At 43.8% G+C, this 14,646-nt stretch overlaps 2 protein-coding genes across 3 annotated transcripts in view; both read left to right on the forward strand.

The window, feature by feature from the left end:
- Positions 1 to 3,915, forward strand: part of LOC120064481 (cell division cycle protein 16 homolog) — a 31,835-nt gene extending 27,920 nt beyond the window's left edge. Inside the window, exon 18 of one of the 2 annotated variants that reach the window (XM_039015086.1) lies at positions 3,043 to 3,915. In XM_039015086.1, the coding sequence (XP_038871014.1) occupies positions 3,043 to 3,302 (260 nt within the window). In that variant the 3' untranslated portion in view covers positions 3,303 to 3,915. The remainder of the gene's footprint in view (positions 1 to 3,042) is intronic. The other variant, XM_039015087.1, reaches the window with a different exon arrangement.
- Positions 3,916 to 7,257: 3,342 nt separating this feature from the next.
- The window catches only part of upf3a (UPF3A regulator of nonsense mediated mRNA decay), a 32,314-nt gene continuing 24,925 nt past the window's right edge, over positions 7,258 to 14,646 (forward strand). Inside the window, exons 1-2 of the mRNA XM_039014353.1 lie at positions 7,258 to 7,398; positions 14,513 to 14,619. Of these exons, the coding sequence (XP_038870281.1) occupies positions 7,258 to 7,398; positions 14,513 to 14,619 (248 nt within the window). The remainder of the gene's footprint in view (positions 7,399 to 14,512; positions 14,620 to 14,646) is intronic.

Consider the following 14,646-nt stretch of genomic DNA (forward strand, 5'->3'; position numbering starts at 1 on the left):
CATAGTTCAATGTGCTGACAACAAAATCACACAAAAATGATCAATGGAAATCAAATTTATCAACCCATGGAGGTCTGGATTTGGAGTCACACTCAAAATTAAAGTGGAAAACCACACTACAGGCTGATCCAACTTTGATGTAATGTCCTTAAAACAAGTCAAAATGATGCTCAGTAGTGTGTGTGGCCTCCACGTGCCTGTATGACCTCCCTACAACGCCTGGGCATGCTCCTGATGTGGCGGATGGTCTCCTGAGGGATCTCCTCCCAGACCTGGACTAAAGCATCCGCCAACTCCTGGACAGTCTGTTGTGCAACGTGGCGTTGGTGGACGGAGCGAGACATGATGTCCCAGATGTGCTCAATTGGATTCAGGTCTGGGGAACGGGCGGGCCAGTCCATAGCATCAATGCCTTCCTCTTGCAGGAACTGCTGACACACTCCAGCCACATGAGGTCTAGCATTGTCTTGCATTAGGAGGAACCCAGGGCCAACCGCACCAGCATATGGTCTCACAAGGGGTCTGAGGATCTCATCTCGGTACCTAATGGCAGTCAGGCTACCTCTGGCGAGCACATGGAGGGCTGTGCGGCCCCCCCAAAGATATGCCACCCCACACCATGACTGACCCACCGCCAAACCGGTCATGCTGGAGGATGTTGCAGGCAGCAGAACGTTCTCCACGGCGTCTCCAGACTCTGTCACGTCTTTCACATGTGCTCAGTGTGAACCTGCTTTCATCTGTGAAGAGCACAGGGCGCCAGTGGCGAATTTGCCAATCTTGGTGTTCTCTGGCAAATGCCAAACGTCCTGCACGGTGTTGGGCTGTAAGCACAACCCCCACCTGTGGACGTCGGGCCCTCATACCACCCTTATGGAGTCTGTTTCTGACCGTTTGAGCAGACACATGCACATTTGTGGCCTGCTGGAGGTCATTTTGCAGGGCGCTGGCAGTGCTCCACCTGCTCCTCCTTGCACAAACGCGGAGGTAGCGGTCCTGCTGCTGGGTTGTTGCCCTCCTACGGCCCCCACCTCGTCTCCTGATGTACTGGCCTGTCTCCTGGTAGCGCCTCCATGCTCTGGACACTACGCTGACAGACACAGCAAACCTTCTTGCCACAGCTCGCATTGATGTGCCATCCTGGATGAGCTGCACTACCTGAGCCACTTGTGTGAGTTGTAGACTCCGTCTCATGCTACCACTAGAGTGAAAGCACCGCCAGCATTCAAAAGTGACCAAAACATCAGCCAGGAAGCATAGGAACTGAGAAGTGGTCTGTGGTCACCACCTGCAGAACCACTCCTTTATTGGGGGTGTCTTGCTAATTGCCTATAATTTCCACCTTTTGTCTATTCCATTTGCACAACAGCATGTGAAATGTATTGTCAATCAGTGTTGCTTCCTAAGTGGACAGTTTGATTTCACAGAAGTGTGATTGACTTGGAGTTACATTGTGTTGTTTAAGTGTTCCCTTTATTTTTTTGAGCAGTGTATATAAAAGTATGGACACTCCTTCAAATTTAGGATTTAGCTATTTCAGCCACACCCGTTGCTGACAGGTGTATAAAATCGAGCACACAGCCATGATATCTCCATAGACAAACATTGTCGGTAGGATGGAGCTCAGTGACTTTCAATGCGTTACCGTCATAGGATGCCAACCTAGTTTGTCAAATTTCTGCCTTGCTAGAGCTGCCCCGGTCAACTGTAAGTGCTGTTATTGTGATGTGGAATTATCTAGGAGCAACAACGGCTCAGCCGCGACGTGGTAGGCCACACAAGCTCACAGAACATGACCACCGAGCGCATAGTGTGTAAAATATTTTTAAGTGTCTCCTCGGTTGTAATACTCACTACTGAGTTCCAAACAGCCTCTGGAAGCAATGTCAGCACAATAGCTGTTCGTTGGGAGCTTTATGAAATGGGTTTGCATGGCTGAGCAACTGCACACAAGCCTAAGATCACCATGCGCAATTCAAAGCATCGGGTGGAGTAAAGTGCGCCGCCATTGAACTCTGGAGCAGTGGCAACGCCTTGTCTGGTGTGATAAATCATGCTTCACCATCTAGCAGTCCAATGGACGAATCTGGGTTTGGTGGATGCCCCAATGCATAGTGCCAACTAATGTTTTGTGGGGGAGGAATAATGATTTGTGGAGGTTTTTCATGGTTCGGGCTAGGCCCCTTAGTTCCAGTGACGGGAAATCTTAACGCTACCGCATACAATGACATTATATACGATTCTGTCCTTCCAACTTTTTGGCAACAGTTTGGGGAAGGCCCTTTCCTGTTTCAGCATGACAATGCCCCCGTGCACAAGGCGAGGTCCAAACAGAAATGGGTTGTCGAGATCGGTGTGGAAGTACTTGACTGGTCTGCACAGAGCCCTGACCTCAACCCCATTGAACACATTTGGGATGAATTGGAACGCCACTGCGAGCCAGGCCTAATCACCCAAAACCTCACTAATGCTCTTGTGGCTGAATGGAGGCAAGTCCCCGCAGCAATATTCCCACATCTAGTGGAAAGCCTTCCCAGAAAAGTGGAGGCTGTTATAGCAGCAAAGGGGGGACCAACTCCACACTAATACACATGATTTTGGATTGAGATGTTCGACAAGCAGTTGTCTACATACTTTTGATCATACAGTGTAGCTAGAATATGGCTAACAATTCTAAATGATCAAGGCAAGCTAGCACATGATGGAAGGTTGCAGGGAGTTTTAACTTGGGATAACTGGTGATCATAATACGGTCAGATATTACGACATATCGAAAAAATGCTTGTGTTTTCATAAACGCACACGACTTCAAAATATAGGGAAAGAACACTGGATAATGTTCGAAAGGTGCGGCAGTGTAGCTGCGCTGGAAACTGAAGGATTGAGAGCATTGTGTGTGTGCGCAGAGTTTCACCGATGCGATGCCACAGCTGATGACTGAGGGAGCAGGGAATTCTTCACAGATCGACTATAAGAATGAGGTAGCTAAGACTTGAACACTGATGGTACAATTCAGCATTTTAATGGTAATGTGTCTTTCAGGGACGGACATAAAGGACAAGGTCCGTGGGACGCTGAGCACGCCGGTGTTGATGAAGATGCTGAACATGTCAACGGAACCCAGTGATGCTCGAGCCACGCCACTTCTGGAGGAGAGCGGCATCGTGGTCCTAGAGACGTTGCCGTCCAATCAGGACAAGGCCTCGTTGGACACGCCCCTACGGCGCTCGCTGCCCCTGGAATGTGACATGTACGAGAGCGACATGATGCTTGAGACGTCGATGTCGGACACCAGCACGTAATGTCACTGATGACATGATTGTCGTCATGACCAGTTGTGGGACCAATTCCAAACCAGTCCTTTGGCACTTATCTTTAGGTTTCTTGTCGACTTCCCCTCTTTGGGATTTGAAATGATTGGATTGGTGTAGCTTAAGCGGTGGGGAACAACCTGGATATAGCATAATAGAATGTAAGGCAGAGCTTTTAGCATAAGTTTGAGCTCTATTCCAATTGGTTTTCTACCGTATAGTAAAATAAAAATGTTGCGCCTGAATTAATATTGCTCCCAGTAATCCACTATTTTCAGATTCCCAAGGGGAAGTTGACAAGGGCCCAGGGATGTGGGGTGAGTGATTTGGTTTGGAATAGGGGCTCAGGTGGGTAGTTTGAAGAAGTGGGGAAAGCAGAGACATTTTGTCCTCGGATGCTGCTGCATTCATTCCGTTCAGTCAAGCAACACCTTTTGAGCTCTAACTGACTCTGTGTCCCGTATCCCTGCCTCCTAGCAGGAACATGTGGGACGCTTACCTGTGGATTTTTACCTTGAATAAAGAAAACTGTCTGAATGCCAGAACTTTTTGATGAAAATATTATTGGTAATTCTTACAATAAACCATACATTTTATCTTTTTATATTTATTTCTGTGTTCATTGTAATCCTGGCAAGCTTTGTCTCTTGGTAGTAATAATTGAAGCATTGACGGGGAGATGATCTCATGTTATCAATTGTCCCTTCACTGTTAAATTCAGAATCAAAAATACTTCCGTAATAGCACTCAGGTATGTCAGTCATGAAAATACAAAGCATTGAGAGGTGAGGTTTGTCAACAGACCCCAGAATTTTAATTTTCCCCTAGTGTTATTGACACGGTAATTATACAGTACATTGTGTCAACCTGTTTGCGTTATCAATATTGTGTAATTACGCAACACCTACATGGCTACATCAATTTGATGGTAGAAACTCAATCTCATTGGAAGTCAACGCACTACACATTATGCACAGCCCCCTTGAACTTCATAAATAATGGTTGATGGGAGTTCCGCAGAGACGCACAAACAACAAGCTCGGACAGAGACAAATGCATAATGGAATCAAATAGAAACGAAATCAATGGTTCCTGTTCCAAGTAATGATCTTGGTCGATTAAACAAGTGGGCAGTTATTTTTTCCCATTCATTTCAAGCAGCCAAGCCCAATGATTGTCAGTGATAAGCGTACCATGCCCTTATTTGGTCCCTACTTAACCACTTCCTCCACATCTTGTGTGTCCTCACCATCGATGAAAGTAATGCTCAGTGTGTTTGTTTTACATCTCAAGAGCTGTCAGGATATAGTGCTCAAGCCTACTCACACAGCCATGTAATAGAGAAAAGCACGTTTTGGGTGTCTTTGTGTCACAGTCTTTTTGGAGAACCAAGGCAAAACGTCAAACACACACACACACACTTTAAAGGTCAGATGGAAGGGAGGGGTGATGTTTAATGTATGATATTTCTCCTTGTGCTGCTTCAAATGAGGGCTGGCTACTACTCCCCTCGATCGTCTTCCTGACGACTAAAGCAAGGATTCTAGCTGCGCCCCTGACAACCACCAGAGTCCTCACTCTCAACTACTCCACGTATCCCTCTCTCTATCCCCTCTCACACACAGACACACCTATAACACTCACCCACTCCACTCTACTAGCCTCCCTCTCTCTCTTTCACCCTCTCTCCTCCCCCACTCAGTCTCTCAGCAGAACACATGCAGTGAGTGCTCTTTTCCTCATGGAGTATAGCAGCAGCAAGCCGGGGTAGTGATGGGCTGCACGCCGTCTAAGTCCTCCATCACCTACACCCAGGAGAGGGTGTGTCGGGACTTGGACACCTGCTCCACCTTCGTCCCCAGTCTCAAGAGTTCCGTGTCTACCCCAGAGAGACCCTCGCCTCAGCTCTGTGTGGAGACCAGCAGCGGCAAACAGACCTTCCTCAGTGGTGAGAGAGGATTGTCACTCAATGACTTTATCTGAAGGTTTGGGGAAATAGAGTATATGTAACGGGGGGCAATATACTATAAGTAGCCACCAGTCACATGTTGATGCTTCTCATGGTATCTCAAAGTACTTAAAGAGCATTGTAAGGGCATAATGCACCCTATTTTGTATTGTTAATTGTAATTTATTGGTGGCTTAAAATATATAGTGCTTAGGCTGATGTGTTATGGTATTAGTAGCTCAAATAAAATCCAGTTAAAAGGCTAGGACACATATGCATGTAAATTAATTGCCAGTGCAGACACCTGTGAGTGGTCACTTTGCTATGGTGATTACTGTTAATCTCCTCTATATGCAGTTCCGTACCGTGACAGCTATGGGCGATCTATAAGCCAGCCTTCTAGCCCGGACGCGTGGAGCACTTTCACCACTGCAACCACCGCCAGCCCTCTCTGCCTGCCACACTCCATCCTCAAGCCAAGCTGCAGCGAGAGAGACAGCGACTCTGACGGGGATGAGACTCCCACATGCGGCTAGAGGTGACGGACAGTCTGCGGAGACAGATTTGTGTCTATACTATAGAACTCTGCAAGCAAAATTAAGTGCATGGCTGGTGCACTGAGGTCCAATTCTTTAAGAAAAGTAGTTTCTGAAGAACTTTGAGAATGTTGATTTCCCTTATGAATGTCACTGAAGTTATCCTTCATTGCCAGGAATGTCTCGGGAAAGGACACAGCATTTCTTAAAACACTTTATTAAAGGCCCAATGTAGCTGTTTTTACTTCAATATCAAATAATTTCTGGGTAAAAATTAAGTCCCTTACTGTAATTAAAAACTATCAAAATGTTCTAAAAGAAACAAATAGCTTCTTAGCAAGAGCAATGTATCAAGCAATCATTTTGCTAGGACTGCCTGGGAGAGGGAAACCTGAAAACGATCTGTTATTGGCAAATAGGTTTGGAACTCTCTTATTGGTCTATTAACTAATTTACTGCCTGGTGAGGCCAGACCGTAAACTACTGGGAGGTCAAAACTCCATCCCCAACCTGGACTCGGGTAAACTTAGTATGATATGTTTCGTATTGTAATTATTAATTTGTTTATATCCATCCATGTCGTATGATACCTTACAATTCGTATGATATGTTACGAATTACAATTTGTTGTCTGATGTTAGCTAGGTGGATAATGCTAACGTTAGCTAGGTGGCTAATGTTAGCTAGGTTAGGGTTTAAGGTTAGGGGTAGGGTGAGCTAACGTGCTAAGTAGTTGCTAATTAGCTAAAAGTGTTCCGTGATGAGATTTGACCACGCAACATTTGGGTTGCTAGACGTTTGTGTTATACACTCACCCAGACCAACAACCCTACTTTCTGTTTGCCTTAAGTAACCGGTTTTATGTTACATTTGGTATCGTTACATATCATACTAATTTGTGTGTCCCAGATTTACATTTACTATGTTAGGTCTAGTCTATGAAAACAGGCTGAAATTTCAGGTGGTCTTTTCAAATAGCTCGTACACTAAAATGGACTTATCATCAATTTCACAATTTCATCCTCATAGTTTGGAAATATACATAAAACACAGGTAATCACGTTTTTGACTGCACTGGGCCTTTAACTTCTGTTGTGGCGGTTTTATAAGGCTTGATACACTACTCTCTCACTAATCAGCACACCACCGACCAGCCTATCAACATAATATACGCCTATTCGCAGCTCAGACCTGTAGACTGTTTAATGATCAACTATTGTAGCCGAATTAATTGCACCCAATCATTTTGTTCCTTTTGGGACAGGTCGTCCTTATTATATGAACAAGGTGTTTTCCAATAGGCCTTTTTTAACGCAATACATACGTAAATAATTTGCGTGAATGGTTTGTGATTAACGAGAAGATAGCGCACCGCATAAAAACAGCAGCACCAGCTCTAGCAGAACTCTTCAGCTTGGAACTCTCGCGAGGAGAAAATGACTTTCACAGGATAGGGAGAAAGATGAGGTCTGAAAAGGACCAAATGACCGGAGGCAGGGAGGGAAGTGTCGTCGAAATACAACTCCGAGATATTCCGAGAGGACAGGACGCCGTCTCCATTAACTCAAAGCAGAAAGAAGAGAAGAAGGAGGTCTTTACTAAGGTAGGCAGACCACTGATGGCGGGTTTGTTATTGCTATCGATCGCAGATATGAGGAGCAAGATAATCAGCACCACAGACAGCGAACGCGAGGATGATGCGTAGCCATGCAACGATCTGTATTGACAGGCGCATTCAATATACTGTATGTCAACAACAGATCTGATGTCGTATGCTTGTTTGTGCACAGCAATAAAGCTATAATACTATCGTAGGTGTATGCATGTAAAGCTATTTACTGTAGCTTATGCTATGTTGATAAAAACGCAAAAGTAGGCTGTGCACCGGTGCCCAAAGATTAAATTCAATGACCAGCGCCTGTAAACAAGCGCACACTTGTGTTTTGTTAACTGTATTTGGGCCTACCTGTCAAAGGCAACGGAATTTGATTATTACTAGATATCAACATGTCGTCATTATGTCGTAAAACAACCTCCGAAACGCGGTGTAGAATTCAGTAATAAAAATGGCCCAAATGCCGGCAGATGGCGATATTGAGTCGTACCTTACCGTCCAAATGCATTGTATGTAGCCGGCAATACATTAGTATACCTCGTCGACCTGTTTGTACGTACAACATTTTCCATTCAGGCTGCATAGGCTTCGATTTCGTCCTTGACTTTATTTAATGTCGAGAAGACGAAAAAATGTGTACTTTCCCATGGGCGATCAACTTTATAAAATGGCTTGGAGTGAGATTTCGCTGGCTCCACCCCTAACCGGGGGTCCCCCTCCTATGGAAAAAAAAAAATGTTTTAAAGCTAATTTCCTGCAATTCTACATATTGTCACATGGCTTAGGCCCATGACCAGGTTGGAATAAATAAATAAAAGTCACAGGTCAGGTGTGTTTGGGATTCTTTTAAATTTGAGTTACTTTAAGTTACTTTGAGATTATTTGGGCATGAGATTTAGAGTTTGCTAACTGGGGGACGTTGAATTACAGTTTTTTGGTTAGAACATGCTAATATTAATGGTTGGTGGCAGTGGCTAACCATAGGATGGATTACAGTCTCTCCTTTCCATAAGAAACCAACATGTAAATAATGAATTCATTTGGGTGAACTCTCCCTCTAAAATAGGGCAGTATTGCCTAGAGGTAAAGTGCATTCTGACCCCTTGACTTTACACATTTTGTTATGTTAAAGCCTTAAAAATATAAAACAGAAATACCTTACTTATGTAAATATTCCTTTGCTATAAGACTCAATTGAGATCAGGTGCATCCTGTTTCCATTGATCATCCTTGAGATGTTTCTACAACTTGATTGGAGTCCACCTGTGGTAAATTCAATTGATTGGACATGATTTGGAAAGGCACACACCCGTCTTTATAAGGGCCCACAATTGACAGTGCATGTCAGAGCAAAAACAAAGCCATGAGGTCGAAGGAATTGTCCATAGAGCTCCGAGACAGGATTGTGTTGAGGCACAGATGTGGGGAAGGGTACCAAAACATTTCTGCATAATTGAACGTCCCAAAGAACCCAGTGGCCTCGCATCATTCTTAAATGGAAGAAGTTTGGAACCACCAAGACTCTCATTAGAGCTGGCCGCCCGGACAAACTGAGCCATCGGGGGAGAAGGACCTTGGTCAGGGAGGTGACCAAGAATTCGGTGGTCACTCTGACAGAGCTCTAGAGTTCCTCTGTGGACATAGGAGAACCTTCCAGAAAGACAACCATCTCTGCAGAACTCCGCCAATCAGTCCTTTATAGTAGAGTGGCCAGACGGAAGCCACTCCTCAGTAAAAGGCAATACAACCCATTTGGAGTTTGCCAAAAGGCACCTAAAGGGCTCTCAGACCATGAGAAACAAGATTCTCTGGCTGATGAAACCAAGATTGAACTCTTTGGCCTGAATGCCAAGCGTCACATCTGGAGGAAATCTGGCATCATCCCTACGGTGAAGCATGGTGGTGGCAGCATCATGCTGTGGGGATGTTTTTCAGCGGCAGGGACTGGGAGACTAGTCAGGATTGAGGGAAAGATGAACAGAACAAAGTACAGAGAGATCCTTGACTCCCACTCCTTATCAATAAAATGCATCGTAATGCATGTGTAACTGACCGTACAAAAGGGCCGCAAATCTTTTACACAGACTTTTACACATTTCTCCAAAATTGCACTTTTCTGTTTAGCAGGTACTCCGCCTGCCCTGAAATAGCTAGTCATAACAAGCTCACACAGTTCTCATCACCTCAGTCACACATTTAATTAACAGAGGATGGGTCAAATTGTGTCCAGTCGGTAAATATATTTTTAATTGCACAGACGGAGACAAATCTCAGCATTTTGGATCCGGACCGGCTCGGGTCCCTGGGTTGGATCTCGGAATGTCAGATCTGGTGGACCCGTCAAGACCTCTACCACAGACACAAAGTCGAAATTGGCTCTATCGTAAAAATTGCAGAAAAAATGCTTTTTGGTTTTAATTTAAGGTTAGGCATAAGGTTAGCATTTTGGTTAAGGTTAGGGCTAGGTTTAAAAATCACATTTTAAGAACAGAAATTGTAGAAATAGGTCGGGGTTCATGTCTGTGGCTATGATAATTAGTGACAACCAGGCACAACTCCGATATAAATAGTTTTTTCACAAAGTTGCTGGGATGTCACGTGTCCTACTGATTTCAGTATAATTCTAGCAACCTAATCATTCCCAAACTTCTGTTCGATCAAATATGCCACCCGTAGCAAATAAGCCATGACATTTTTTTTGTTAACTAAATTCAACACTTTCTCTTTGACCTCCATACAAATATTCCTTGCTTGGTGAGTGAAAAAAAAGAACGGCACCTGCTGGAGAAGACACATTTTGGGTCCAGGTATCCCTCTCGCTTCGCATATTCCTCTCTGACGCAGCACTGTATCGCTTTAGTAGAAACCAAGACTGTTCTGAGGGAAGGTCTGCCAGTATTGACATACAGAAATTACTTTTCATAGCAGGTGAGGAGAACTTACTATGATAATTAATAGGATAACAGGCTAGGATAATTAACATTGCAAGTTAGTAGAATTAGGTTAAGATTAGGAAAAGGGTTCGAATTAGCTAAAATGCTAAGCTTTTCTATGACACGACTCAAACAGGTGGTGATGGTAGGCAACATTACCACCTCTCCCTGCTTCCATCACTCAGACGTGGAACACTATTCCCTTTTAATGTTTACGTACTGCTTTACTCATCTCATATACTATATTCTATTCTACTGTATTTTAGTCAATGCCACTCTGACATTTCTCCTAATATTTATATATTTCTTATTTCCATTCTTTTACTTTTAGATTTGTGTATATTGTTATGAAATGTTAGATACTACTGCTGTTGGAGCTAGGAACACAAGCATTTCGATACACCTGCAATAACATCTGCTAAATACAGTATGTGTATGTGACCACTACAATTTGATTTGATTTTGATTATAGGAGCATTACAAAAACTGTAAGACTGGCCAATAGTTTCTGCCCCAGACCATCAGGCTGCTGAAAAGCCACCACTAGACAGCTACCTACCGCCCCTCCATTGGCATTTACCCTGCCCCCACCCTTGCAATGGACAAACAAAAGTTTGGACACACCTACTCATTCAAGGGTTTTTCTTTATTAAACTATATAGAATCATGTAGTAAACAAAAAAAGTGGTAAAAAAATCTAAATAGTCACCCTTTGCCTTGATGACAGCTTTGCACACTCTTGGCTTTCTCTCAACTAGCTTCATGAGGTTGTCACCTGGAATGCATTTCAATTAACAGGTGTGCCTTGTTAAAAGTTAATGTGTGGAATTTCTTTCCTTCTTAATGAGTTTGAGTCAATCAGTTGTGTTGAGACAAGGTAGGCGTGGTATACAGAAGATAGCCCTATATGGTAAAAGACCAAGTCCATTTGATGGCAAGAACAGCTCAAATAAGCAAAGAGAAACGACAGTCCATCATTACTTTACGACATGGTCAGTCAATACGGAACATTTCAAGAACTGAATGTTTCTTCAAGTGCAGTCGCAAAAACCATCAAGCGCTATGATGAAACTGTCTCTCATGAGGACCACCACAGGAAAGGAAGACCCAGAGCTACCTTTGCTGCAGAGGATAAGTTCAATAGAGTTACCAGCCTCAGATTGCAGCCCACATAAATGCTTTGCAGAGTTCAAGTAACAGACACATCTCAACATCAACTGTTCAGAGGAGACTGTGTGAATCAGGCCTTCATGGTCAAATTGCTGCAAAGAAACCATTACTAAAGGACACGAATAAGAAGAAGAGACTTGCTTGGGCCAAGAAACACGAGCAATGGACATTTAGACCGAGTCCAAATTTGAGATTTTTGGTTCCAATCACTGTGTCTTTGTGAGACGCAGAGTAGGTGAACGGATGATCTCTGCATGTGTGGTTCCCACCAGGAAGCATGGGGGAGGAGGTGTGGGGGTGCTTTGTTGGTGACACTGATTTATTTCGAATTCAAGGCACACTTAACCAGCATGGCTACCACAGCCTTCTGCAGCAATACACCATCCCATCTGGTTTGCGCTTAGTGGGACTATCATATGTTTTTCAACAGGACAATGACCCAACACACCTCCAGGCGGTGTAAGGGCTATTTGACCAATAAGGAGAGTGATGGAGTGCTGCATCAGATGACCTGGCCTCCACAATCATCCGACCTCAACCCAATTGAGATGGTTTGGGATGAGTTGGATGCTGAGTGAAGGGAAAGCAGCCAACAAGTGCTCAGAATATGTGGAAACTCCTTCAAGACTGTAGAATCATTCCTCATGAAGCTGGTTGAGAGAATGCCAAGAATGTGCAAAGCTGTCATCAAGGCAAAGGATGGCTACTTTGAAGAATCTCAAATATTTGTTTAACACTTTTTTGGTTACTACATGATTCCATATGTGTTATTTCATAGTTGAGATGTCTTCATTATTATTCTACAATGTAGTAAATAGTGAAAATCAAGAAAAACCTTTGAATGAGTAGGTTTGAATGAGTAGGTTTGACAGGTACTGTATGTATATACCAATATTTATATTTGAAATCATTGTTTCATTCACTTCTCTTTTTGGCCTGTACTGTTGGAGCTCGTGGTTTACGAATAAACATATCTAGCTACAACCAGGTCTGCCCTGAGTACAGTCGTGGCCAAAAGATTTGAGAATGACACAAATATTAATTTTCACAAAGTCTGCTGCCTCAGTTTGTATGATGGCAATTTGCATATACTCCAGAATGTTATGAAGAGTGATCAGATTAATTGCAAAGTCCCTCTTTGCCATGCAAATGAACTGAATCCCCCCAAAACATTTCCACTGCATTTCAGCCCTGCCACAAAAAGACCAGCTGACATCATGTCAGTGATTCTCTTGTTAACACAGGTGTGAGTGTTGACGAGGACAAGGCTGGAGATCACTCTGTCATGCTGATTGAGTTCGAATAACAGACCGGAAGCTTCAAAAGGAGGGTGGTGCTTGGAATCATTGTTCTTCCTCTGTCAATCATGGTTACCTGCAAGGAAACACATGCCTTCATCATTGCTTTGCACTAAAAGGGCTTCACAGGCAAGGATATTGCTGCCAGTAAGATTGCACCTAAATCAACCATTTATCAGATCATCAAGAACTTCAAGGAGAGCGGTTCAATTGTTGTGAAGAAGGCTTCAGGGCGCCCAAGAAAGTCCAGCAAGCACCAGGACCGTCTCCTAGTTGATTCAGCTGCAATATCGGGGCACCACCAGTACAGAGCTTGCTCAGGAATGGCAGCAGGCAGGTGTGAGTGCATCTGCACGCACAGTGAGGCGAAGACTTTTGGAGGATGGCCTGGTGTCAAGAAGGGCTGCAAAGAAGCCACTTCTCTCCAGGAAAAACATCAGGGACAGACTGATATTCTGCAAAAGGTACAGGGGTTGTACTGCTGAGGACTGGGGTGAAGTCATTTTCTCTGATGAATCCCCTTTCTGATTGTTTGGGGCATCCGGAAAAAAGCTTGTCCGGAGAAGACAAGGTGAGCGCTACCATCAGTCCTGTGTCATGCCAACAGTAAAGCATCCCGAGACCATTAATGTGTGGGGTTGCTTCTCAGCCAAGGGAGTGGGCTCACTCACAATTTTGCCTAAGAACACAGCCATGAATAAAGAATGGAACCAACACATCCTCTGAGAGCAACTTCTCCCAACCATCCAGGAACAGTTTGGTGACGAACAATGTATTTTCTAGCATGATGGAGCACCTTGCCATAAGGCAAAAGTGATAACTAAGTGGCTCGGGGAACAAAACATCGATATTTTGGATCCATGGCCAGGAAACTCCCCAGACCTTAATCCCATTGAGAACTTGTGGTCAATCCTCAAGAGGCGGGTGGACAAACAAAACCCCACAACTTCTGACAAACTCCAAGCATTGATTATGCAAGAATGGGCTGCCATCAGTCAGGATGTGGCCCAGAAGTTAATTGACAGCATGCCAGGGTGGATTACAGAGATCTTGAAAAAGAAGGGTCAACACTGCAAAAATTGGCCCTTTGCATCAACTTAATGTAATTGTCAAAAGCCTTTGACACTTATGAAATGCTTGTAATTATACTTCAGTATTCCATAGTAACATCTGACAAAAATATCTAAAGACACTGAAGCAGCAAACTTTGTGGAAATTAATATTTGTGTCATTCTCAAAACTTTTGGCCACGACCGTACAGTCTTGATTTACATTTATGCGACGCTGCTAACGCAGCAGGCGTAAAAGAAACGGAACCCCTGTTCTGATAGTTTTAACCTGATTGGCTGATTGTGATACACAACATCCAGGATTAGTATTTAGCCACTATCATGGTGTTTGAAAATGGTGTGTCATAAGGAAAGTGCACATATTTTCCCCGTTTTTTTCTGGTTTATCGCCATTAAGTTGAGGAAATCAAAGCCTATGCAGCCTAAATGTATATTTATTTATTTTAAATACAATGCATTTGGATGGTAAGATGACATAACTCAATATCGCTGTGTGCCGTCCTTTGGGCTATGATAAAGAAGACATTCCAACTTTGCTCATGACCTTGAATTTCTTTGATGTCTTGGCAATTTTTGTGTAATTTCAACCCACTATTCTGTGTTTGTGCATTTATGTCCTTCTCGGTTCCAGGTAGTAATAAGGCGACTTCCACCCAACCTGTCCAAGGACCAGCTGGAAGAACAGCTCAGTCCTCTTCCATCCTATGACTACTTCGAGTTTTTCCCTGCTGATCAAAGGTGAATATTTAGAACATTTAATGCAAT

Source organism: Salvelinus namaycush, chromosome 19 (assembly GCF_016432855.1).
Source record: "Salvelinus namaycush isolate Seneca chromosome 19, SaNama_1.0, whole genome shotgun sequence".
In the NCBI taxonomy this organism is placed as follows: domain Eukaryota; kingdom Metazoa; phylum Chordata; class Actinopteri; order Salmoniformes; family Salmonidae; genus Salvelinus; species Salvelinus namaycush.